The 25026-nt window shown below is 57.8% G+C and overlaps 1 protein-coding gene across 1 annotated transcript in view; it reads left to right on the top strand.

Moving 5' to 3' along the window:
* The window catches only part of KBTBD12 (kelch repeat and BTB domain containing 12), a 39829-nt gene extending 25402 nt beyond the window's left edge, over nt 1–14427 (top strand). Inside the window, exons 4-5 of the mRNA XM_068983163.1 lie at nt 3917–4114; nt 14246–14427. Of these exons, the coding sequence (XP_068839264.1) occupies nt 3917–4114; nt 14246–14427 (380 nt within the window). The remainder of the gene's footprint in view (nt 1–3916; nt 4115–14245) is intronic.
* The last annotated feature ends 10599 nt before the right edge of the window (nt 14428–25026 follow it).

Here is a 25026-nt window from a genome sequence, read left to right as displayed (position 1 = left end):
AGGCCCCGTGGACAGCAGGTCCTGGCGGAAGTCAGGGAAGGACCACGCCCTGCCGTCTCCAGCACCTGGCCGAGGCTCTGTGTGGGGAGACATTTCATCTCTGAACAGGGAAAGACCACGACGACCAAACACACGTAGAGCAGCTCTTCATCTTGGCAGAAATGAAAGAGGAGAGAGAGGCGCCCTCTTCTGTAATCACCCCCTCCCACCCCACCCCACCCCACCCCACCACACCCCACCCCACCCCATCCCACCCCACCCCCTCCCACCCCCTCCCACCCCACCCCCTCCCACCCCACCCCCTCCCACCCCACCCCACCCCACCCCACCCCACCCCACCCCACCCCCTCCCACCCCACCCCACCCCACCCCACCCCACCCCACCCCACCCCACCCCCTCCCACCCCCTCCCACCCCCTCCCACCCCACCCCACCCCACCCCACCCCACCCCACCCCACCCCACCCCCTCCCACCCCACCCCACCCCACCCCACCCCACCCCACCCCACCCCCTCCCACCCCCTCCCACCCCAAAAGAACTAAGGTTTGTATATTGTCCCAGAGGACCGCTGACACAGGACTCGCAGAGAGAAACTCCGCGCCTGCTTCTGAATGCGGGCAAGCCAGGCTCTGGTGGCACAGAAGTGAGAGATCCTGGGCGGCACACTGAAATTCTAAAACTGCTCTGTCCCATTGCAGGATCAAAAGCCTTCTCTCATGGTGCCGGTGCTGACTTATTAATACAGATCGCGCTTTCGTGGGAAGGTTTGTCTAATCAGCCCCCACTTTCAGGTTAGGCTCATTAAGCCGCTGGGACTAGAGGGCCCCCGGAGCGTGCTTGGTGCTGGAACTACACCCAGGGGAGACGGGGTGCGTTCAGGGGCGGCGGTCAGAAGCAAAGGCAGAGCCCGGGTGGCGCGGGTGGAGCCCGTGAACTCCGCCAGCCAGGCAGCAGCACGGCACCATTAAAGGCACTTAGCGGCAGACGGAAGTGACAGGCCCTCTAATTATCCCAGCAACCTGCAGCACAAGCCGCGCTTCTTGTACATTACGCTGGGAGAGCTTCCCTGATGGGCTTTATGTGAACTTCTGATCACACCCAGGGCGCTGGCTGCTGGCTGTGCCAGCCTGATGACAAGTGACCCGCATGCCCTCTGCTCGCCTCCACTGACCGGTCGTCCCAAGTGCTCGTATTAACAACAGAAACCAGCCCGGTAACCGCCCTCCCCATCTCAGGGAGCACGGAGCTAAGTGATCTCGTTCTTACCTGATGGGTGGTTGCCAGGGTCAGCGGCTACAGACAAAGCCTCTTTCTTAAGGCCGTCCTGCCCCTCGGACAGAGACTCCCCGATCTGTTGGACGAAGCAGCCTCTGGCCACCCCAGCGCCAGCAGGGAAGTGGGTCTGTGAGCGTCAGAGAGCGCAGTTGACTGAGGCCCACATGGCCCCTCCTTGGAAGCGCAGCCACTCAGACTTGGCACAGTAATGGGCTAAATTATTTATCCAGGCGGAGAAGAGAGAAAGCGCTAAGAGCTTCCTGTGCTTACAGCCTTCACCCCTGGATGTGTCCTGAGACAGGAAATGGGCCGGGCTCCATCAGCAAAAGGGGGGAAGAAAAAGCTTCCTCCCGCACGCTCTCCATCACCTCTCCTCTGGGTGGGCCCGACCCGGGTGAGAACAAACCATCCCCTCTGTCCTCTTGCGGTCACTCAGGGCCGAGCGTCACGCACTGTAACACGAGTACGGATGTGAGAGCTGGACCATGAGGAAGGCTGAGCGCCGAAGAATTGGTGCTTTCACACTGTGGTGCTGGAGAAGACTCTTGAGAGCCCCTTGGACTGCAAGGAGATCCAGCCAGGCCATCCTAAAGTAAATCAACCCTGAATAGTCATTGGAAGGACTGATACAGAAGCTCCAATCCTTTGGCCACCTGATGCAAAGAACTGACTCATTGGAAAAGACCCCGATGCTGGGCAAGATTGAAGGCGGGAGGAGAAGGGGACGACAGAGGATGAGATGGTTGGATGGCATCACCAACTCGATGGACGGGAGGCAGGAGGGCCGCCAGCCGCACACGGGAGGAGGGGCCGTACATGGGAGGAGGGCGGCGGGGAGGGCCGCCGGCTGCACATGGGCGGGCACGGGGTTAAACGATGGAAGAAACGCCACCGGGCGTCCTGGCATTAGTCTCTAAGTGGCACGACACGCTGGGCAGAGGCTGCAAGAGCCCAGAGGTCTCAACGCTGGTCTCGGTGTTGCTGTGAACTCCAGAGCCAAGTCCCCCCGCTGCCGTGACCCTCCCGGGACCCTCCCGGGTAGCCGAGGCCGGCACTGTCCCAACTCTGATGGGCCGTGCAGAGCAGGTGGTCTGACGGGGTCTGCGTGCAGTGAGGTCACCAATGAGAGGTCTGCCTTCCCCTCCAGGAGCCTCGCCTGCTTCCCAGGAGCCACGCTTCAGACAAGGAGAGACAGCCCGACGTTCGCAGCCTTTCCTTGTGGGGCAAGCTCCTGTTTCTTATTACAGTGGATTGGAAATCCTTATGCCATCACTGCCCCAGCGGAGGGTGGGACTTAGAGTCATAATTATGTACGTGGTGTTTCTGTTAACTTGTTGCAGTCTCTGGACTTCCGAGCATAACCTGTGTCTCCTATGAGGTGCCTGTCATGATGCCTGAAAGTGAAAAGTGAAAGTGAAGTCGCTCAGTCGTGTCCGACTCTTTGCGACCCTGTGGACTGTAGCCTACCAGGCTTCTCCATCCATGGGACTTCCCAAGCAAGAATACTGGAGTGGGTTACCATTTCCTTCTCCAGGGGATCTTCCCGACCCTGGGATCGAACCCGGGCCTCCTGCATTGCAGGCAGACGCTTTAACCTCTGAGTCTGCTCTCTGTTTATTCGCCCGTGTGGCTTTCCACCCCATTAGCTTCCTAACGGCAGGAAACACGCCCCACTCCTTTCCCAGCTCGTCCCGAGCACGGCCGAGAGCACCTGTTGAACGCACCGTGTCGCCGAAAATGGAAGACGCAGCGGGCGTTCGGGTTTGGGGCCTCCCTTTGAACCTAAAGCTAAAATTTACCAAAGGCTGGCCCTGCCCTGAGGAGGGAAGATTCCTGCCCCTTGAGAAGAGAGGGAGAGGGGACCCAGTGGTTAGGACTCTGCCCTAGCATTGCGCCGGGGACAGGTTCGATCCCTCATCAGGGAGGTAAGATCCCGTAAGCTAGGAGTCGGTGCTGCCAGAGATAAAATAAAAACAGAGACGGAGAAATGGGCTGGTGACCTTGGGGAGGGGAAAGGACGCTCGCTCGATAGCCAGGTCCCTGGGACCCTACCGACCGCAGGACGGCGGGTGTCGGAACTGGGCCGCCCTCACACTCAGATCACAAAATGCTCCTCTCAAGGGAGGGCCCCTGAGACAGCCAGTGTGCGTCTGCCCCGCGTGTGAGCACAGACCGACGGCGCTGGGGGTCAACGCGGTCGAGCTTGGCTGGGTGCGCAGCAGGCCTCACCACTGCTTAGCAAGCATCTCGGGATAGATGTGTGGAGAGAGTAACGTGGAGACTTCCATCACCACGTGTGAAGTAGGTAGCCAACCGGGATTTGCTGTGTGTCTCAGGGAACCCCAGCAGGGGCTCTATCAACCTGGAGGGGGGGATGGGAGGGAGGGGGGAGGCCCAACAGGGAGGGGACGTGTGTAGACCTATGGCTGACTCAGGTTGAGGTTTGACAGAAAACAGCAAATTTCTGCAAAGCAATTATCCTTCCATTAAAATAGTTAATTAAAAAAAGAAAGAAAGCATCCCGGGAAAGGCGCCAGGTGCACGAGACCACCCAGGCTGCGAGCCTGGGGTGTGGGCCGGGTGGGGGCGTGCCTTCGGGGATGCGCCGCCCCGGTCACTCTGTCCTGTGTCCCTCCGCAGGTGGGATCGGCTGCGTCGGCCGGGACAGGGGCCAGGTCCGGAAGTGCCTGGACGTGGTGGAGATCTACAACCCGGATGGGGACTTCTGGAGAGAGGGGCCCCCGATGCCCACGCCCCTGCTTGGGCTGCGCTCCAACTCCACCAGCGCGGGCGCCGTGGATGGGAAGCTCTACGTCTGCGGGGGCTTCCACGGAGCAGGTACCCACGGGCCCGGAGATGCCTCGACCGACAGTCCCGAGAGGGGTGTGGGCTGAAAGGTGCTGCTGAGCAGTGAAAGATGCCGGGGTTCTTGGCCCCGGAGGACAGGAATTCAATCCGGGGCCAGTGACGCGGCTCGATCGCCCAGAGCTTTTGTGTATTAAAGTTTTATTACAGTATAAAAGAGATAGAGAACGCTCTGACACAGACATCAGAAAAGGGCAGAAAGCGTGGCCCCCTGCTAGTCTTTAGCTGGATGTTATACAGCTACTAGCAGACTGCTAATTAGAGGAAGGGAATGTCTCAAAACTCAGGGGCTGGCACCAGGCCCCTCACCCACACATGATGCATTGAGATAACCTTGGCACCAGGTGAGTCTTCCCCGGCCATCAAACGATCGACGTGAGATCTTTAAGGCAGATTTCCAAGCAGACACAGTTTTATTAGCACAGATTAGGAGAACAATGTGTGAGTGAAACATCCTGGTTTGTCCAGTCGGTTCTGAGTCTTGGGCGGAACCGACTTGCAGTCTAGGGTAAAAGTATAGTCCCTTGACGTAGTTTAAGACAAACATTTCCATAAGGAAAACGCATTGCTCGGCTCAAGGTTTGAGAACAGTTAAGTTCAGGTGGAGACACAGAACTTTAAGAGAAGCCTCTTTCTAAATTTGTGTCAAGAAGGGAAAAATCTTGACCCTTGTCCTTCATTTCCTCCTGCCGCCTCAGAGAGAGAAAAAGAGAAAAAGCGTCTGACGCTTGCAGCCTGTTTCCTCCGTTTGGAGACCCCCAGCCTTCCTGCCTGTCACCCTCTCAGAAGACTGACTCAAAGTCAGTGACCTCTGACCTTGGGCCTTCACACCCTCGGAGGCGGGGGCTGCCCCCTCCTCGGTGGGTGGGGACGGGTCTGTAACGTGCCTGGCACACGGTGGCCTCGAAATCAGAAGGAGTTGAACACGAGGGGACGAGGAAGGGGGGAGGGAAGGCTGATGCCCGACTGGAGAGCTTGAACACACGAGGAGCCCGCAGAACAGGAGCGACCTGTCCTCCGAAGAAAACTCTCCTGCACTGTGGCCACTCGCGACAGGTCGCTGGGAAGCGCTTCTAAGATAATACCTAATCCACGCATTCATCACCAGCCTGTCTCCAGAAATCTAATTGCTTCCGTTGTTGCAATCTGCGGTATGGATTTATAATTTTTAATGCAACAGGGAGAATCTTAAATAGGCATAAATCTAATAAACAGCTGTCTCCAGAGTTTGATTAGTTGCCCTGGTAACTAAGGTGGAAAGCACTCACACTGAAAATGACGAGGAGTCCTACTCGAACCTCCCTAATGGACCTCGAGGCCAGGACAGGTCTAGGAAAAACATGCCTCCGGAGCACTCACAACTTTGGACGCATGCCAGATAAAAATGGCACAGCCCCTGAAGAAAGCCGAGCCCGCGGCACGCCTGCCCTCGTGTTGAAGCACATAAATATCTTTAAGTTAAAGACTAAAGTTTCCGTTAGCAACTAAGAGGCTTTGGAGATCTGTGAGCCCGACATGACGAGTGTGCCTTATTAGGCTCTTGATTCAAACAAATCTGCAGAAAGATATTTTTTTCAGATAATCTGGGGAATCTGAATGTGGGCTGGAGTGTTAAATGGGCCGGAGTATTAATACCATCTAATACTACATGGTGTTAAGGAACTGGTAATTTTGTTAGGTTATGATGGTAAGGCTGTTGTAGGCACTTCCCTGGTGGTTCAGACAGTAAAGAATCTGCCCGCAACGCGGGAGACCCAAGTTTGGGCCCCAGGAGGAAGGCATGGCAACCCACTCCAGTGTTCTTGCCTGGGAAATCCCATGAACAGAGAAGCCTGGTGGGATACAGTCCAGGAGTTCGCAAAGAGCTGGACACAACCACGGGCCTAACGCTTTCCCTTTTTTCACTGTGGCTTTACATAAGAGAGGAGGAAAAAGGAGAAAGGTCATGGGTGAGTAGAGACTGTGTAGAAGTCTTTATAGATGAGAATGATGCGCTCTCTGAAATTTGTGCTAATCTACCCTGCTGCTGCTGCTAAGTCGCTTCAGTCGTGTCCGACTCTGTGCGACCCCGTAGACGGCAGCCCACCAGGCCCCTCCGTCCATGGGATTTTCCAGGCAAGAGTACTGGGGTGGGGCGCCATTGCCTTCTCCACTAGGAAATTTTTTTTTAATCGAATGGGGACTGGGCGCTGGGGACAGCGAGGACAGACTTCACAGCACCGGCAGAGTGCGGGCCACTTTGCAGCTGGGTAGTGGCTGCAGGGCTTTACTCACTACTTTTTTGCTTTCGTTCTGGCCACGTGGGCTGTGGGATCATAGTTCCCCAACCAGGGATCAAACCTGGGCCCCTGCTCTAACCGCGGGACTGCCCAAAGCCCATGTCTACTCGCTTCTGTATGCTTGAAAGTCCCGGTAACAAGAAGCTTCAATTTTCCTCTCCCTACTTGTTCTTCATAGAATTTTCCAAAATGTATTTTTTTAATGGTTCTAATAGCTTTCATTATTATACTTTGGCCACCCAATGCAAAGAGCTGACTCATTGGAAAAGACCCTGATGCTGGGAAAGATTGAGGGCAAGAGGAGAAGGGGTCGACAGAGGACGAGATGGCTGGATGGCATCACCGCCTCAACAGACAGGAGTTTGAGCAAGCTCTGGGTGATGGTGATGGACAGAGAGGCCTGGCATGCCGCAGTCCGTGGGGTTGCAGAGTCAGACACGACTTACTGGCTGAACAGCAAAATATTTTGTTATATTAACCATCAGACGCTCACGTAAAGGTGGTTCCTGTCACAGTAGCGAGAACCCTGGCAGGACAAGGAGATCTTGTCAGGATCCTTGTTGGAGCCCCAAGTGTAGGGGGGCCTGGGAGGGGCAGCAGGGAGCCCGGGCACCTGACCTCCTCCCGCCCCCGCCCCTGGGGCTCCCCTCCAGCAGGGATGGAGCTCAGCGCTGCCTGGGCAACAGGAAAAGGAAGAAGAAGCACAGAACCCCTGCTGGTCGCGGCCCTGCCCTCTGCCCTCTGCCCTCTGCCCTCTGGCTGCGGGCTTGGCTTTCTCTGGAGCAGAAGGCAAGACGCAGGGCAGCTTCGGGACCTCCGGGGCGGTGGCCGGTGATCAGTGTCTAAGGATCCAGAAGACACACTGCTTCATCTCGTTCCTCGTCTTATCTGCCGTTGTATCATATTGAGTTAGAGAACTGATATCCTGTGTTTCAAGACTGTCTGAGCCAACCTCTTCTCCTGGAACAATAATGGACTAATAATGCTTCCAGCCAGAGGGAAATGGGTTTACCAGGCAAGCTCTCAAAGTCCATTTTAATTATTTGCTTCAAAGACAGTAACTGTCTGGGACTGGATGAGTGAGTTGTCACAGGGTTTATGGAAAGCAGAACAAGGGTATTAACGCAATCGCACGCTCGTGATGAGCTAGGGACCTCAGGGTCGGACCCGAACGCAAGCGCTGACTTTTCTCACGCAGCACGAGCCCGCGCGTCCTGCTTATTTACTCAGAAAACCAGTCGAGAAATTCCTCTGGCTTCTTCGGTGCCTCCGTGGCGCACAACCCGCGTGCCACTGCGGGCGGCACGGGCAGAGGAGTGTGGCGGCTGCAGTCCGCGGGGTCACAAGGCTCGGACACGAGTGAGCAGCCGAGCTCAGCTCGATGGATACCAGAGCAGTCAGTAAACACCGTGGTAGGGTTTTGGCTGAAATGGAGGGGGACACCTCTGTTTTCTCCCACTCTCCCTGCAAAGGACAGTACGTGGAACGAACACAGTCAGACAGAAGGGGACGGGGGCAACGGCATCACAGTGTTGGAAGCACATAAGTGGGTGGCTGAGTAAGTGCCCGGACGCAGTTCAGCGCTCACCTGGTAACAGGAAAAGGAAGCAGAAACCAGGGACCCCCGGGAGCGGACACGCGACTGCGGGAGGGGAGTGGGCTGACGCTGATCACGTGGGGACAGAGGCAGGAAGGAGACTCCATCATGCCCTCCCACACGGAGCTGAAGCCCTTCCTGCACCCCAGCAAAGACAGACGCTGAGGACGGGGCGGAGCGGGAGAGGTGATCAGTGACAAAAACAGGGAACTGGAGAGGACAGCGGCATCCCGGGCCTCGAGAGCATCAGCTTTCTTCCTTCTCTGGCTCCCAGGCTATACCCTCTAGTCAGGAGACTGGACGACGCTACCCTGGGGATCGACCAGCAACCCCCCTCCCCGGAAAGGGAAAGCAAACTCACCCCCTAAAGAACCTCACAGAAAAGCCTTCCGTGGTGTCCCTCTGTTACAGACAGCAAACAGCTGGGAGTCATCAGACCTCTGCAGAAAGCGTGTACGTAACAGAGAGAAATGAAAAGACAGAAATGAAGAAACAGGCCGGAGGAAACGGGCTATGCCAGGAGGAGACGCGTCCTTGGAGAGAAGAGAGAGAACGTGCGTCGGTGCCAGAGGGCTCCTGGAGGTTACGCGCACGATGGGAAAGAAATCTACAGCAGGGAACCCGGGCTGCAGGGTGGAAGGGACATCTCAGCAACTGGAGAGGAAACGAGGGAAAGCGAGTATGTCTGCAATGTCCAATATCTGAATAGTAGGCGTTTAGTAAAAAAGAAAGAAAAGAAAGAAATAGAGACGATGGTTGGATGAAACACCCCTGCGGTAAATGAGGAAAGCTTCCTGGAACTGAAGTCCCCAATGAAAGGAGCCAGCCACCCCAGCGGAGCGGGAGGAAACGGACGTGAAGTGAAGCACGGGACGCCAGGGACACGGGAGGGTCCCGAGAGTCCGGGAGAGAAAGGGCTCGTCTTGTGGAAAGGGTCGGGAATCAGAGGGGCCACCCTCAGGAAGCAGGATGCCGGCAGCCAGAAGAAGGGGAGGCCCGTGCCTTCAAACGCCTTCGGGAAAGCCACCTTCTCCCCGCACCACCGTACCTGCCGAACCGCCAAGTGGGGGCCGCGTTTTCAGACGTGAGACACACGAGCGTCCAAGCCAAGTAAGAGTAGGAAGTGGGGGCTTCCCTGGGTGGCTAAGACTCCGAGCGCCCAGCGCAGGGGCCCAGGCTCGACCCCTTGCCAGGGAACTAGAATCTGCAGGCTGCAATGGGGACTGATGACGCTCCGTGCCACACCCAGCCAAGGCCCAGCGCAGGCAAGCAAACACACGGAAACAAGATACTTTAAGAAGAGCGTAGCTGGGGGCCAGGAGACAGGTAAACACGGCAAGGGCAGTCAGTCACGCTCACTGGCCTTTGTTAAAGCTCCCAGTTGCTGCGCTTGGGGCTCCCCTCCTACAGCGCAGCCCACTGACTGTTCGGGTGCCACCTGGCACTCTCCGTGCTGCTGTGGGGCTTGGGGCTCAAGCTACTGGCAGCTTTAAAACTGCAGGTGCACTCGGTCCTTCCTCCAGACCCGGGAGTTTCAGGCCATCTGCCGGTATCCGTGGAGCTGCAGCAAGCTCACTAGCAGAGTCTCAGACTCCTCACAGTTCTTGCCCAGAGCCCTGGGATGCACCCGGGTAACAGACAGACTCACAGCCTCTGTTGTCCACCGCCAGCACAGGCTGAGGAGGCCACAGCGACATCTCAGAAAGATCAGTGCTCATGGCACCAGTGCGTCACAGACTCACCAGATACAGGAGACGAGGGAACGTTTCCAGCTTTTCTGATGAGGCCAGTATTTCCCTGACACCAAAACCGCCCAGACATTGCAAGACTACAGGCCACGACCCCTGAATGAACACGGATGCCAAAGCTCTCAGTAAAAGACTGGCAAACTGAACGCAGCAGTGTGGAGAGAGAAGCGCTGCGACCAAGCAGGAGCTGCCCCAGGCCCGAAAAGTCGGCTCACAAAGAGTAACCAGTGTGACATGCCATCAGTATATTTGTAGAAGGAAGGACAAAATCAGGTTGATCATCTCCAGAGATGCAGAAAAAGAATTTGACAAAATCCAACACCGTCCATGGTATAAACACCCAAAACACGGGGATGCTACTGCTAAGTCACTTCAGTCGTGTCCGACTCTGTGCGACCCCATAGACGGCAGCCCACCAGGCTCCCCCGTCCCTGGGATTCTCCAGGCAAGAACAATGGAGTGGGCTGCCATTTCCTTCTCCAATGCAGGAAAGTGAAAAGTGAAAGTGAAGTCACTCAGTCGTGTCCGACTCTTGGCGACCCCATGGACTGCAGCCCACCAGGCTCCCCCGTCCCTGGGATTCTCCAGGCAAGAGTACTGGAGTGGGTGCCACCGCCTTCTTCGACCAGCCACTAGGGAAATGCAAATCAAAACCACAGTGAGGTCATCCTTTACACCCACTAGAGTGACTGTAAAGAAAAGAAACAGACAATAACAAGTGTTGACAAGGATTGGAGAGATTGGAGCCTCATACCTGGCTGGTGGGAATGTAAAATGGAGCAGCTTCTGTGGAATTTGAAACCCGAGGTTTTGGAGTCACATCGTGTGTGTGTGTTACTCTCTGTAACACCATGGACAGCAGCAATTCCCCTCCAAAGCACATACACCAGAGAAATGAGGGCATCTGTCCACACGAAACAGGCACAAGTGTTCAAAGCTGCAGGGTTTGCAGCAGGCAAAACGCGGCCAACCGGAGTGTCTATCCGCTAACGATGGATAAACAAGCACGGGCCAGCCGCACAGGGTTCCTTGGCGATACAGGCATGAAGGCTGACAGAGGTTACAGCGTAAATCAACCTTGAAAACGTTGTGCTTGGGGAAAGACAGCAGTCACAGAACCCCCCAAATGAGTCCATTCATACAAAATGTCCAGAAAAGGCAAGTGTGTGGAGATCAGATGTCAGGGGCTGGGGGAGGCGTGAACAGGAACTTACTGCTAATGGGGACAGGGTTGCTTTCTGGGGGTGATGAAAACGCTCTCCAACCAGATGGTGGTGACGGCTGAGACAGTTCAGTGAATACACTAAAACCACTGAATTACTCCCTTAAAAGAGACAACAGTGTGAGAGCTGGACCATGAGGAAGGCTGAGCGCCAAGGAATTGATGCTTTTGAACTGTGGTGTTGGAGAAGACTCCTGAGAGTCCCTTGGACTGCAAGCAGATCCAACCAGTCCATCCTAAAGGAGATCAGTCCTGAATATTCACTGGAAGGACTGGTGCTGAAGCTGAAACTCCAATCCTTTGGCCACCTGATTCGAAGAGCTGACTCATTTGAAAGACTCTGATGCTGGGAAAGATTGAAGGTGGGAGGAGAAGGGGACAACCCAGGATGAGATGGCTGGATGGCATCACTGACTTGATGGACGTGAGTTTGAGTGAACTCCGGGAGTTGGTGATGGACAGGGAGGCCTGGTGTGCTGCGGTCCATGGGATCGTAAGGAGTTAGACACGACTGAGGGACTGAACTGAACTGAATGCTTAAGACCCAGAGAAAAATAAGAGAACATATAAGGAAAAATTATTAGAATGACTGTAGGTGTCTCCAACCAAAGAGACCAGAAGCCAGTGGAGCAGAATCTAAGCACAGAACACACACAGAGACACAGACACAGACACACACAGAGAGACACACAGACACACACAGACACACACACAGAGATACACACAGACACACACAGACACACACACAGAGATACACACAGACACACACAGACACACACACAGAGATACACACAGACACACACAGACACACACACAGAGATACACACAGACACACACAGACACACACACAGAGATACACACAGACACACACAGACACACACACACAGACACACACACACGCAGAGACACAGAGACACAGACACACACAGAGACACACACACAGACACACACACACGCAGACACACACAGAGACATACACAGACACACAGACACACAGAGACACAGACACAGACACACACGCAGACACACACAGACACACACAGACACACACACAGACACACAGACACACAGAGAGACACACGCAGACACACACAGACACACGCAGACACACACACAGACACACAGACACACAGAGAGACACACGCAGACACACACAGACACACACGCAGAGACACACACAGAGACACACGCACACACGGAGAGACACACAGACATACACACAGACACAGACACACACACAGAGATACACACAGACACACACAGAGACACACACAGACACACACACACAGACACACACACGCAGAGACACAGAGACACACACAGACATACACAGACAGACACACACAGAGACATACACAGACACACACACACAGACACACACGCAGACACACACAGACACACACACACAGACACACACACACACGGAGAGACACACGCAGAGACACACACAGACACGCACGCAGAGACACACACAGAGACACACACGCACACACGGAGAGACACACACAGAGACACACACAGACACACACACACGCACACACACACACACACTGCCAGCTCTGGAATTACAAATCCAGCACAAACGTCCCCCAGAATTTTGGGCAAAATGACGATCACACTGTCTCAGGCGGAGGAAAGCGAAGAGGATGCATTGCCAACAAGCCTGCGTTAAAGAGAGAGAAAGAGAGAAAGAGAATCCTCTGAATGAAGGGCAAGCGGATCACTGAGAAGACGTCCTGGAGGAGAGAGAGACGCAGAGGAACCCGGTGGAGCCGGGCTAAACGCAGTGGGCGGCGCGTCCTCCTTGTCAGTTCTTGCGCTCGAGAATGGCAGCTGACAGGGGAAAAAATTAGCATTGTCTGATCTTGTTCTCAGTGAGGTTACTGTTGTGCAGAGAGGGCCGTCTCCCTGTGGTGACAATTAAGCAGAAAAGGGTGGAGAGGCTGAGACTCTAGATGTGGTGAGGGGAGCTCCCGCCTCCACTTACATGATGAGGTATAAATGCAAACAGTCTGTTCAAAGGTACTGCAATCCTTAGAACAACTACTAAAAAATAGCTGTAGAAAGAACATGCTTAATAAAAAAAAAAAATTTTTTAACAAAGAAAAAAAAAAGAGGCTTAAAATCTCAAGATAAATTACAATGGGATATTTAAAATATTCAAGCAATCCAGGGACCTCCCTGGCGGTCCAGTGGCTGAGAATCCGCCTTCCAGTGCAGGGGACGTGGGTTTGATCCCTGATCGGGGAACTGAGATCCCATATGCCTCAGGGCAGCTAAGCCCGGGAGCTGCAACTGCTCAGCCTGCTGGTCTGGAGTCTGTGCTCCAAAAGAGGCAAGCCCGCGCACCACAGGAGAAACCCAGGGAAGCAAAAAAGAGAGAGAAATTCAAATAACCCAAAAATAAGAAGGGGAGACAGAGCAGAGTAGAAATATGAGTTCAGTGGCTTGGAACGATCCCCCGGAGAGGGAAACAGCAGCCGGTACTCTTGCCTGGAGAATCCCGTGGCCAGAGCAGCCTGGTGGCCACAGTCGCTGGGTCACAAAGAGCCGGTCGTGACTCCACACAAGGGTGAACCTGGGGGACGTGGTGCTAAGCGGGACAGTCCAGACCGGAGAGCCATCCCCGTGTGGTCTCAGGGAGACGCAGACTCCAGAATAACCAAACTCACAGCAGCAGGCAGTGGAGACGGGAGCGCCGGGGACTCGGGATGGGGCAGGGCAGATGGGGAGATGCTGGTCGGAAGGTCCAGACCTCCAGCTCCACGCTGAGGGCGTTCTGGGATCAAGGCCTGGCTGGGGACTGCAGCTGACGGTACTGGGAGCCCCCTGGCCGTCCAGTGGTCAGGACTTGGGATATCCCAGCCGCAGCCCAGGTTCAATCTCTGGTCAGGGGACTAAGATCCTAGAAGCCGTTTGGCCAAAAAAAAAACAACAAAAAAGCAAACCAACCCAGAAAACAACCCTGCATCGTGTCCCTGAGATCTGCCAAGTGTGCTCAGCACACAGGGACCACGTGCGGGAGGGCGTGTGGAAAGCTTCACTGTGCCGAGCACTCCACAGCGCGTGTGCAGCTCAGTCATCGCCTGAGTAACGCCTGAATGGGAGGCCCCACGCAGCCTTTCTCCGTTCCTGAAATGTCAGGTGCGATGTTCATGCTGTTAGCTGACTTTTGGGGCGCGGCGCCTTCTAGCGGAAGCTGTGCAATGGCGACGACGGCCTCTGGCTTCAGTGCCGCCCTTCTCTGTTGCTTTTCAGATCGCCACGAGGTTATCTGCAAGGAGATCCTGGAGCTGGACCCCTGGGAGAACCAGTGGAACGTTGTGGCCGTCGACGTCCTCATGCACGACAGCTACGACGTCTGCCTGGTGGCCAGGATGAACCCCCGCGACCTCATCCCCCCGCCATCGGATCTGGTGGAGGAGGGCGGGGGGCGCTGAGGTCAGCGTCGCCCAGGGGCCTCCCGTGGTGTCTGCGGCGGAGGACTGGGCGTGGGGGTGCACACGTACATCCGTCACCCAGGACACGTGGGTTCGCGTGAGTAGTGGCCCCCAAGCAGAGCAGCGTGTGCTGGGTGCCGCAGGGGGTGTGGGTTATGCAGACAGAGGGGACCCAGCCTTTGCAGTGTCTTCCCCACGGTCGGAGGGTAAGGACGGAGCTGCCTGCTTCAGTCACAGTTGAGCAGTACCGGGAAACAGCCTTCTCTCAAAATACAATTTAGGAATGTTGTTTGAACAGCCCTTGGACACCTGTCTATTTCACTCGTCATCTCTGCTTCTGGAAGCCCGCTGCATGCAGAGTGCATTCCGGTCGCTGTCCTTTGCCAGTTTCCCAAGGGTTTCACATGCACAAGACTCTTACTTAAGCAGGAACAGTCAGTGGACCCCCTCGGACTTCCCCAGGGGAGACCAGAGTAGACAGAGGCAGCTTTGGAGCAGAGCCGTGCGACTGTGTTGTTGGTGTTCAATCGCTCAGTCGTGTCCGACTCTTTGCGAGCCTGTGGCCTGCAGCACGCCAGGCCTCCCTGTCCATCACCAACTCCCAGGCTTTGCTCAGGCTCATGTCCATGGAGTCGGTGATGCCATCCAACCATCTCATCCTCTGTCATCCCCTTCTCCCGCCTGCAATCTTTCCCAGCACTAGGGTCTTTTCCAAGGAGTCGGTTCTTCACATCAGGTGGCCAAAGGACTGGAGCTTCAGCTTCAGCATCAGTCCTCCCACTGAATATTCACAGTCGATTTCCTTTAGGATGGACTGGTGGGATCTAGACGTGACTTTGAACTCTGGGAGACAGTGGAGGGCGGAGGAGCCTGGCGCGCTGCAGTGCCTGGGGTCGCAGAGAGGGGGACCCGACTTAGAGGCTGAACAGCAGCGACAGCCTCCTCTTGCTGATAGAGTTAGTGACCCAGCCTCAAGTGCTTCCCTGTCTGCCCCGCTCTCGCCCGAGCTGAAGGCTGTCCCAGTGCGTATTGGGCGGGGGGGGGACTCATAAAACCGGGACCATTGCTGGTTCTCTTCCATGTGAGACAGGATGGTTTGGGGCTGAGCAGGGGGCACAGGGTGGGGCTGGGGGTAGTGACCCGGGCGCTGAAGCATCATCGTTCTCCCTGACTGACTTTATAGTGGGCAAGTGCTGTAAAATGAGCCATTGAATAAGACCTCACTGATAAACGTTGGGCTCACTTTGTCTCTCCTACTGCGATCTAGGGTAGCTTTAATTTGAGGAGGGGGTGCTCAGCACTCCCTGGGCGGGAATCAGAGTCAGGGAGGAAGGACCGTCTTCAGGGACATCAGGAGACAGGCCCAGAGGCCGGGACATGGGTGGGTGGCCAAGGACAGGGTGTGGTCCCGTCCCCAGGGCAGCCGAAGCCCCAGAGGACATGGAACCAGTCACAGAAGACGCCCAAGGAGCAGAGAGAGAGACAGGAGCTGCAGAGACTGTGCGTCCCTGGGATGAGCAGCTGCTGCGGCCAGTGCCCAGAGGGGGGCGGGGGCACAGCCTGGACCCTCGGAGTCTGGGGATGAGGTCAAGGGGACAGTGATGGACAGGCCCCCTCGCCTGCAGGGCGACCTCCAGTTGGCTCTATCAAGGGCCCCAGGACTCAAAGAAGGAGGTTGGCACTACCTCCCGAGGCATCGTGTGAGTGACTCGCTTCCCGGAGCAAAGTGACCCTAACTGCGGGGACAGTGGGGTGTGCAGCCCAGGGTGGGGCTGGGGAGGTGCAGCCAATGGTAGGGGCTCCTGGGGGGCTCCTCCCATGGACAGGTGGACAGAGGGGGCAGCCTGTGCCCAGGCCCCGCTCGGGAAGGGCGTGGCGGGCAGGGTGAGGGCAGGGGGCCACCCTGGCCGGGCCGGACGGGCCGGCTCCGCGTGCTCTCCGGGCGGCCCCGCGCCCTCCCGGGCCGGGCTGGCGGGTCCTGGAGCCGCGCGGCGAGGACGCGCGGTCAGTGGAGCAGCTGCGCCCCCTGGCGGCGGCAGCGGGCCGCGTTCCCACGGCGAGGCCGCGGCCGCAGCCCCGTCTCGCAGGGCCGCCGCCTGGACGGCTGCGCTCAGGAGCAGCTCGGGCCCCCGGGGAGGCAGCCGGCACGGGGATGAGCAAAAAAAAAAGGGAGAACAGGGAAAGAAAGGGAGCCTGGAGGGGAAAAGGAGCTCATCCGCTTGGATTCGGGGAGCAGCGTGTCCACCCGGGAAGAGGGGCCGCTTCACGCCCGCGCGGGCCGGGGCGAGGCAGCCGCCGGGGGCGCCGGGCTGGCCCCTGGTGGTGGACGTGCAGGCGGGCCCGGGCAGCCCCCGTGGCCTGAGCTCACGCTGACAGCAGGGTTTCTGCGATGTGGGGTCAGGAAGTGACCCAGCGCCCAGCGCCCATCACAGGACAAGGCACGAAAGTCCAGGCACGGTCCTGCTTGCAAACCCCACAGAAGCGAAGCGGATCCGAGCAGGCACGCGTCTGCGCGGGGGGAACCTCGGAAATACAGCTCCGAGGGCAGACAGGCCACGAACCAGAAACGGCGCAGCACCACGCGGTCGGGCTGGAAACACACAGCAGCGCCCTGCATGACTCAGAGAGAGGCCGCGTGAAGCAGAAGAGTGACAGTCTGTGTGGGGCTCTGGGACCTGGCTGGCGGCCTGGAGGGAGGGGTACACCACGCAGGGGGCGGCTCGGCGGGCTCAGGGCCCTCCGAGCGTTCCCGGGCCTCAGTGGCTCTGAACCACGCCACGCACGACGCGGGGTAGTATCTGTCTGTCCTGGGTGTTTCAGTTCAGTTCAGCCGCTCAGTCGTGTCTGACTCTTTGAGACCCATGGACTGCAGCACGCCAGGCCTCTCTGTCCATCACCAGCTCCCAGAGTTCACTCAAACTCCTGTCGGCCGAGTCGGTGATGCCGTCCAGCCGTCTCACCCTCTGTCGTCCCTTCTCCTCCCGCCGTCAGTCTTCCCAGCATCAGGGTCCTCGGCGTCTCTTACCCTGTTCTCTATTCTTTCTTTTACGATACATTCTGTAATCGTTTGGTTACAGCATTTCTCCAACCTTGTTTGGAGGGAGACCCACACGGCAGGAGCTCCCTGGACTAACCTGGCCTGGCGCCCACTGGTCAGCGTGTGGCCTCGGTCACTCAGCTTGCTGCGCTTGTTCGTGCTGGTGTCAGGGAGACGCTCCGACCGACCCTGTTGAGAGAAGGGAGCGAGTCAGTCCTCCAGGGAGTCATCCAGGGCCTGCGATGAGCCAGGCAGGGGGCAAGGTGGACACAGAGGCTTCGAGGCTGGGGGCAGGGGGGCGAGTGGGGCAGCTGACCCATGCCCCCGCCACATGGGTCCCCTCCCAGGACAGCCAGCAGCTACAGGTGCACCCCGACACAGAGGCTCCTTTTCAGCAAACACAACCTCCTGTCTGTGTCCAGGACAGGTCCCCACAGGGCACACACGTCTTTCCTTTTCTCCAACCTGAGCTCACCTCCCTTTATACCCGAAAGACCAGCCCTTCTAGGACAATCAGACAGAGGAGGCTGGAACCTAAGGGAGCACTCAGTGGGCACGGTGGTCCCCACACTTCAGGGTTTACAGCAGCAATAAGCAAATTTCGTGTGTGAAGAGCCGAATGGCTAGATGGTCTGAATCCAGTCTTTGCTGGTTTCTGTTAGAGGGGGGAGGTGTTTTCCACATCCTTAAAAAGTGCAATTCTTGCACCGAGGCCTGTAAGTTTACAGAGATCACTTGGGGTGTGCACCCTAGGGACCTAGGCCCCAGCCCAGATGCTCTGTGTTGGGAAGTCCGGGAGAAGGCCCAAGACGGCGTTTTCCAGGGCAGCTGCCTCCCTCTACCCCAGCCCCTTCCCTTCAGCTCACCGCACCCCTACCCAGACCCTCCTGTGGGAGAGGGGGTCCCCCTGTCCCCTCCCGTCCATCCCCTAGGACCCCAGGAAGGCCCACCAGGCCCGAGGCACCCAGATGCAGACCTGGCGTCCCCTGCAGACCTGGTCCCTGCACCCCTGGCCTGGCCAGCCTGGCCTACAGCCGGCAGCGGACGGGATGTGTGGCCGTGGCTCTGCTGGACAAAGCCCAGCCCTGCCCGGTACAGGCAGCTGGCGTCCCCGCTCGGCTCTCCACCACCTGCCTGCGGTTCCCTTTCCTTCTTCCACTCTCATGCTGCAGGCTTTATTCCGTTCCTACATCTCAGCCACGCAAGCAGAGGGCCGAGACCCCGATCGGTCTGCTCCGTGTCTTTCCATCACCCCTCAGCTCGGGGAGGGAGGCCGCAGGGACACGCAAACGGCTCCGGGGACGGCCAGCAGGGGGCACAGCTGAGTAGGGGCAGGGTGGAGGCGTCGGAGCTCAGGGTCCAGAGACGGAAGACACCGCTAGGCTGCGGCAGCTGGAAAACTGTACGCCCGGCTTCCAGAAGCACCTTCCGCTGAGCCCAGGCCGGTAGGCATGAAGGAGGAATTTCCAGCAAAGGAAAAAAGCAAGCCTCTGCTAAGGAGTTGGGCGATCGTCGGCAGAAGAGAGAAACAGGCCAGCACAGCTCTGCAGCGGTTTTATTGAGATGAAATTCACACATCGCGACGCTCACCCACTGACAATGCACAGTGATTCAGAGTATTCAGGGCTGTGCAAACATCACAACAACCAAGCGTAGGACATTTTTTATCACCCTGAAACGAAATCCCGCGGAGGGAAGGGCATAACGGAGAGAAGACACTTGGGGCTGCGACGTTGGGGTGGACAGACCGTACTGCTGACCACAGCTCTCTGCTCCGCCTGTGCGCTCTGACACAGACAGCAGCTGAAACCAGCCTACTCGGGCTCGTTAGAAAAAAGAGACCCCCCACACTTTCCAGGCGCCCCTTCACTTCCTCCATCCCCACCCCGCCCCTGGCAAACACTGACCTGACCTCTGCCTCTGCCGGCCGCCTGTTCTGGAGGCTTCGCACAGCGCATGGCCCCGGGGACTGGCTCCTTTCGCCGAGCACCCCGCGTCCAGGGCTCAGCTACGCTGAGGAAGAGTCGGCACTTCACTTCTTCCTGCTACAGCCTAAAGAACGGACCACCTTTATCTTTGTGTTTTCCAGTCACACCAGCGCATGTGGAAGTTCCCTGCCCAGAGATCAAGCCCGAGCCCTCTGGAGTGGAAGCCCAGAACCCGGACCACCGGACCACCAGGGAGCTTCCTATGTGCCTGTTTTCATTTATCTCGCCTCACTCGCTGGGCGGCCGCCACTTTTGGACTATTGTGAATCGTGCTGCGGTGAACACTCCTGTGCAAGCTTTTGTTTGAACATCTGTTTTTAATTCTTCAGGGCTTATACTTAAGCATGGAATTCCTGGGTCAGCGGATAAAGAACGGGCCTGCAATGCAGAAGACACAGGGGATGCGGGTTCAGTCCCTGGGTCAGAAGGTTCCCCTGGAGGAGGGCACGGAACCCACCCCAGTATTCCTGTCTGGAGAATCCCGTGGACAGAGGAGCCTGGCGGGATACAGTCCATGGGGTCGCAGAGTCAGACTTGACTGAGTGATTAAGCGTGCAGGACAACCCACACGGAGAACATTCAACGGTTAAGCCATAAGCCGTTCCTTCAACTCTGACATTTAACCGTTAGTCTAGTCACTGAGGAACAGCCGGACGTGTTTTCCAAAGTGTTGACAGTGTCTTAAGTTTCAACCAGGAGTGTGCCTGCAGGCAGCCCCACACCTGGGGAAACGACCAGTCGGCCTGGACGGGGCACTGGGTAGGTTGGTCACAGCTCTCCTGCCACGGAGCGAGCGTCGTTTAATTCCATGGCCGCAGCCGCTGTCTGCAGTGACTTTGGAGCCCCCAAAATAATCTGCCACTGTTTCCACTGTTTCCCCATCTATTTGCCATGAAGTGATGGGCCCAGATGCCATGATCTGAGTTTTCTGAATGTTGTTTTAGAGCAACTTTTCACTCTCCTCTTTCACTTTTATCAAGAAGCTCTTTAGTTCCTCTTCACTTTCTGCCATAAAGGTGGTGTCATCTGCATATCCGAGGTTATTGATATTTCTCCCGGCAATCTTGATTCCAGCTTGTGTTTCTTCCAGCCCAGCGTTTCTCATGATGTACTCTGCATAGAAGTTAAATAAGCAGGGTGACAATATCCAGCCTTGATGTACTCCTTTTCCTATTTGGAACCAGTCTGTTGTTCCATGTCCAGTTCTAACTGTTGCTTCCTGACCTGCATACAGATTTCTCAGGAGACAAGTCAGGTGGTCTGGTATTCCCATTTCTTGAAGAATTTTCCAGTTTGTTGTGATCCACACCGTCAAAGGCTTTGGTGTAATCAATAAAGCAAAAGTAGATAATTTTCTGAACTCTCTTGCTTTTTCTAATAAAGGATGTTTAGCCAGAACTTACAAAGAATTGTCAAAACTCAATAATAAGAAAATCCAAACAATCCATCTTGTTAATGGGCAAAAGGCCTGAAAAGATGGTCAGTCAGTCAGTTTAGTCGCTCAGTCGCATCTGACTCTGCAACCCCATGAATCGCAGCATGCCAGGCCTCCTTGTCCATCACCAACTCCCGGATAACCACCCCCCCCCCCAAAAAAAAAGATCTGCAGATGGCAAGTGTGCGCATGAGAAGAGGCCCCACAGAGCGAGTCAGCGGGAAAATACAATTTAGAAGCACAGTAAGAACTCAGAGCCCGTTACGCACAGCGAGGGGCTTCCCTGGCGGCTCAGATGGTGAAGAATCTGCCTGCAGTGTGCAAGACCCGGGTTTGATCCCTGGGTCGGGAAGATCCCCTGGAGAAGCAACTGGCAACCCACTCCAGTACTCTTGCCTGGAGAATCCCGTGGGCAGAGGAGCCTGGTGGGGTCATAAAGAGTTGGACACGACTGGGCACCTAACACACACACACAGAGTGAAGTACGTCGGAGAGAGAAAAGCAAGTACCGCATAGCAACACGGCTACGTGGGATCTGGAGAAACGGCGCCGACGCACCGTCTGCAGGGCAGGGACAGACACACGGACGTGGGGAGTGGACCTGCGGACACGGGCAGGGAAGGGGGGCGAGCTGAGAGGAGCAGTGGCGTGTGCACGCTGTCGTGCGTGGGACAGACAGCCGGTGGGAGGCCTCCGGGCAGCGCAGGGCGCTCACCGCGGTGCTGCGATGACCTGGGCGGGGCGGGCAGGGAGGCCCACGAGGCAGGGGCCTGTAGATACGTACAGCCGGTTCCCGTTGTCCTAAGCAGAAGCTAGCACGGCAGCGTGCAGCGATATCCCCCGTGTAAGACACACAGTAAGACGCCACACGAGAGAGACTGACGGTTCTTTAGCCGCCTGACACGAGCAACTGCTGGTCAGGCTGCAGAGCAACTGGAACCCTCGGACGCGGCTGGGGGTCTGCAAGGCTGTGAAGAGGCAAGCTCTGCAGAAGGGCTCCGACAACTCGGTGAGTCGGGTGCCAGCCGAGCCGGAGGACCCAGTCGCAGAGCCGACACACTGCACGGCTGTGTTCATATGGAGGCGTGAAGGTAAAACCGTGGGGACAGAAGACCCATCCGTGGTCGGCAGGAGCTGCGACTGGGGGCGGGGGGCGTGGACCACAGAGGCACCGTGGACCCAGCTCCTCTGTGTCTTGACTACAGTGGTGGCTGAGGGACTGCATGCTTTCGTCACTTGTTGCACAGCTGTCCAGGAAGAAAGGTGAACTTTGGGGGCTCCCCTGGTGGCTCAGCGGTAAAAGAATCCATCTGCCAGTGCAGTGGGCACGAGTGCAACCCCTGGTCCGGGACGATCCCACAGGCGGCAGAGCAGCTGAGCCCGTGGGCCACAACCGCTGAGCCTGTGCCCGAGGGCCCAGGACCCGAGACAAGCACAGCCACCGCAACGAGAGGCCCGTGCAGCGACCACAGTAACCCCCGGCTGCCGCAGCGAGAGGAGGCGCGCAGCAACGGAGACCCAGCACGGCCAAAAATAAATGAAACGTTTAAAAAGAGCAAATCACCGCACGCACAGCAACGCGGACTCTCACAGCCGTGCTTGAGTGAAACGAGCCAGACGCATGAGGGGCCGGGCTGAGTGCTTCCGTGCACGCAGAGCTCCAGAATGTGCACCAGTCAGCGGCCACAGTGGAGGCCGGAACAGTGCGTGCCTGGGGCGGGTCTCGGAACTGGGACACATGAGGAGCCTGTGGAGGCACCGAGGTCCCCGCCTCGGTCCTGGACGTGGTGACCCGAGTATCGATGCGTGAGTGCTTTTCCTTAGGCTCAGCGACGCAGGCCCCAGCCGCCCTTGTGTGACGAGGGACTGGAGTCCGGCCTGCGAGAGCTGCCTGGAAGGCCTGTGTGTGCAGTTTCTGGAGAGGGTCTTTAAAAGGAGGAAAGCAACTCTCCCTTCCTCTGTCCTGCTGGCTGGCTGGCACGTAGATGCAAGACTGGCGCTTGAGCAGCTATGCTGGACAATGAGGTGTCGCAGGGACGGGGCAGTAACAGAAGGAGCCTGGGCCTCTGAGACCACGCAGCCTGGCGGCCGCGCTAAGACAGCTACGTCCAGACTCCTGGAAACTGACAAGAGAAACCAAGTGTCCGAGCTGCTGTTATTCGGGGTTTTCTGTAACAAGCAGCCAGACCTACTCCTAAGTGATACAGACACGGGGAAGGACACGTGAGCTCTAGAAGCCTGTGGCAGGTGGGCTGGATGGGGCTGCCTGGGAGTGCAGGAGGGCAGTTACTTGGCAATGCGTCCTGGCAGTGGACGCTGGGCTGGAAGGCACTGCGGAGGTCGCGGTGGAAGCGGACATGAGGACCACAACAGGGCAGTGAGGTGGGTTCAGATTTCCAGGAATTAGGAAAGTGAGGGCTCTGCACAAACACGGCAGGAAGCAAGACGCGGAGGTTTGTGAAGCAAGAGAGTGACCCTGATCCCCTTCATCGACTCCTGAGCCAGCAGTGACTGGCCGACGGGCACCTGAGGAAGCACCCGGCGTGCTGAGCGCTTCACGCCGCCCCTCCCTGAGCGCTCAGCGCCAGACACAGCTCAGGCGAGCTCGGCTCGGGCTAGGCTACCGCCCTTGGTTCCGGGCCCGTCAGAGACCTGAGCTTGAGGCCGCGCCTTCTGACTCCGAAGTCTGAGCTCGGAATCCCGACGACGGCGCTCTTCCAACTCCCTGGGTTGAGCACCGAGAACCCGGCGGGTTTCGAAGATGGAAGGTGACCCCCCACCCCACAGGCCTGGATCTACCCACTGGGAGCCGCTGGCACTTGGCAACCCTTTCCCACCGCGGGGCGCCTGGCGTCAGGCCCCCTTCTGTCCAAGTCCCCCCTGCGCCCGAGAACAGACGCCCCCTCTGGTCTTCAGCCATTTCCCTCGGTGGCCCCCACCTCCTCCCGGGAGGAAACTGGGCTGGGGAAATGACAGGCAAAGCAGAGCAGCTGCCACGGCCCCCGACCCGACCCCCAGAGCCCGGTCACACGGGACGCTGGACTGCCCCAGCCCTCCAGCTCCCGGGGGCCCGACTCCCTCGGCAGATGCACCCCGAAGCCCCCGGTGCCCGTTGCTTGAAACCAGCGCAGAAGGGCCAGGGCCACCCTGCTCGGAGCCCAGGGGCAGGGCAGCGCCCGGACCGGAGGCTCAGCCAGGCCACACCTCGGGGCGTCTCTCCCCTCGGGAGGCCGGCGGAGCCCCGACGGCCCCCACCCCTCGAGACGCCGGCCCAGTGTCCCCACAGAAGGTGCTGGGAGCAGCCCCTGCGCTCGGGTGTCCGCGGAGGGCCAGGGACTCCCCGGGCCGCAGCCCGCTGCTGCCGCCCAGCTCCCAGCAAATACCAGTAGGATCTGGTCATTTAAAAGCTCCAACTTTTCTCCCTTGTGCTTAGCCCAGGTCCACGTGCCTGCAGGAAGCCGCATGCAGGGCCTGCACGCCCGTCACCTCAGAGGTCCTGGTGTAAGGCCTGCGCGGCCCCTGCACTGCCTCGGGCCGCGAGAGACGCGGGGCACGGACCCCTCTCGCTAGAACGGCGGGCAGGGAGCGTGCTCTCCGGGGCGCAAGCCCACACCCCTCCCTTCTGACGGCAGAGGCTTCCTCTGCTTCTGAGCCGACTCACGCGCGCTCTGCGGGCTCCGACCACCCCGGGCAGGAGGACCCTGGCCCAGGGCCAGCGCGAAAGGGTCGGGAACACGGACGGGCTTCGGTGGGCTGGAACCTGTTGGGAGCAACGTCGTCCAGGTGAGGGCACCCACCTGCAGAAAACCACAGGCGCCAAGCACGGGGGGCGGGGGGGTAGGGGGAGGCCTAGGGGACGGTGGGAATATTCTAGAAGGTATGGCCGGTCCTGCAGGCCAGGTCAGCCTGATCCCGAGAGGCCCGCACACAGCCCTCTTCCATTCCAGCTGAGAACACGGGCCTTTCGTGTTTAAAATTATTATCACCTGCTTCACAGTCAAACTAGGTGCGGCTCAACGTCAAGAAACATGGCGACACACGCCAAGGCCTCGAAACAGCGTGCTGCCGCCGACCCGCCCGGGAGCTCCCGAGACAAGAGGGCGCGGAGGCAACAGCTCGGTCACGCGGAGTCATCCAGT

Source organism: Capricornis sumatraensis, chromosome 10, assembly GCF_032405125.1.
Source record: "Capricornis sumatraensis isolate serow.1 chromosome 10, serow.2, whole genome shotgun sequence".
Lineage (NCBI taxonomy): Eukaryota > Metazoa > Chordata > Mammalia > Artiodactyla > Bovidae > Capricornis > Capricornis sumatraensis.
This window is presented reverse-complemented; position numbering and strand designations above follow the sequence as displayed.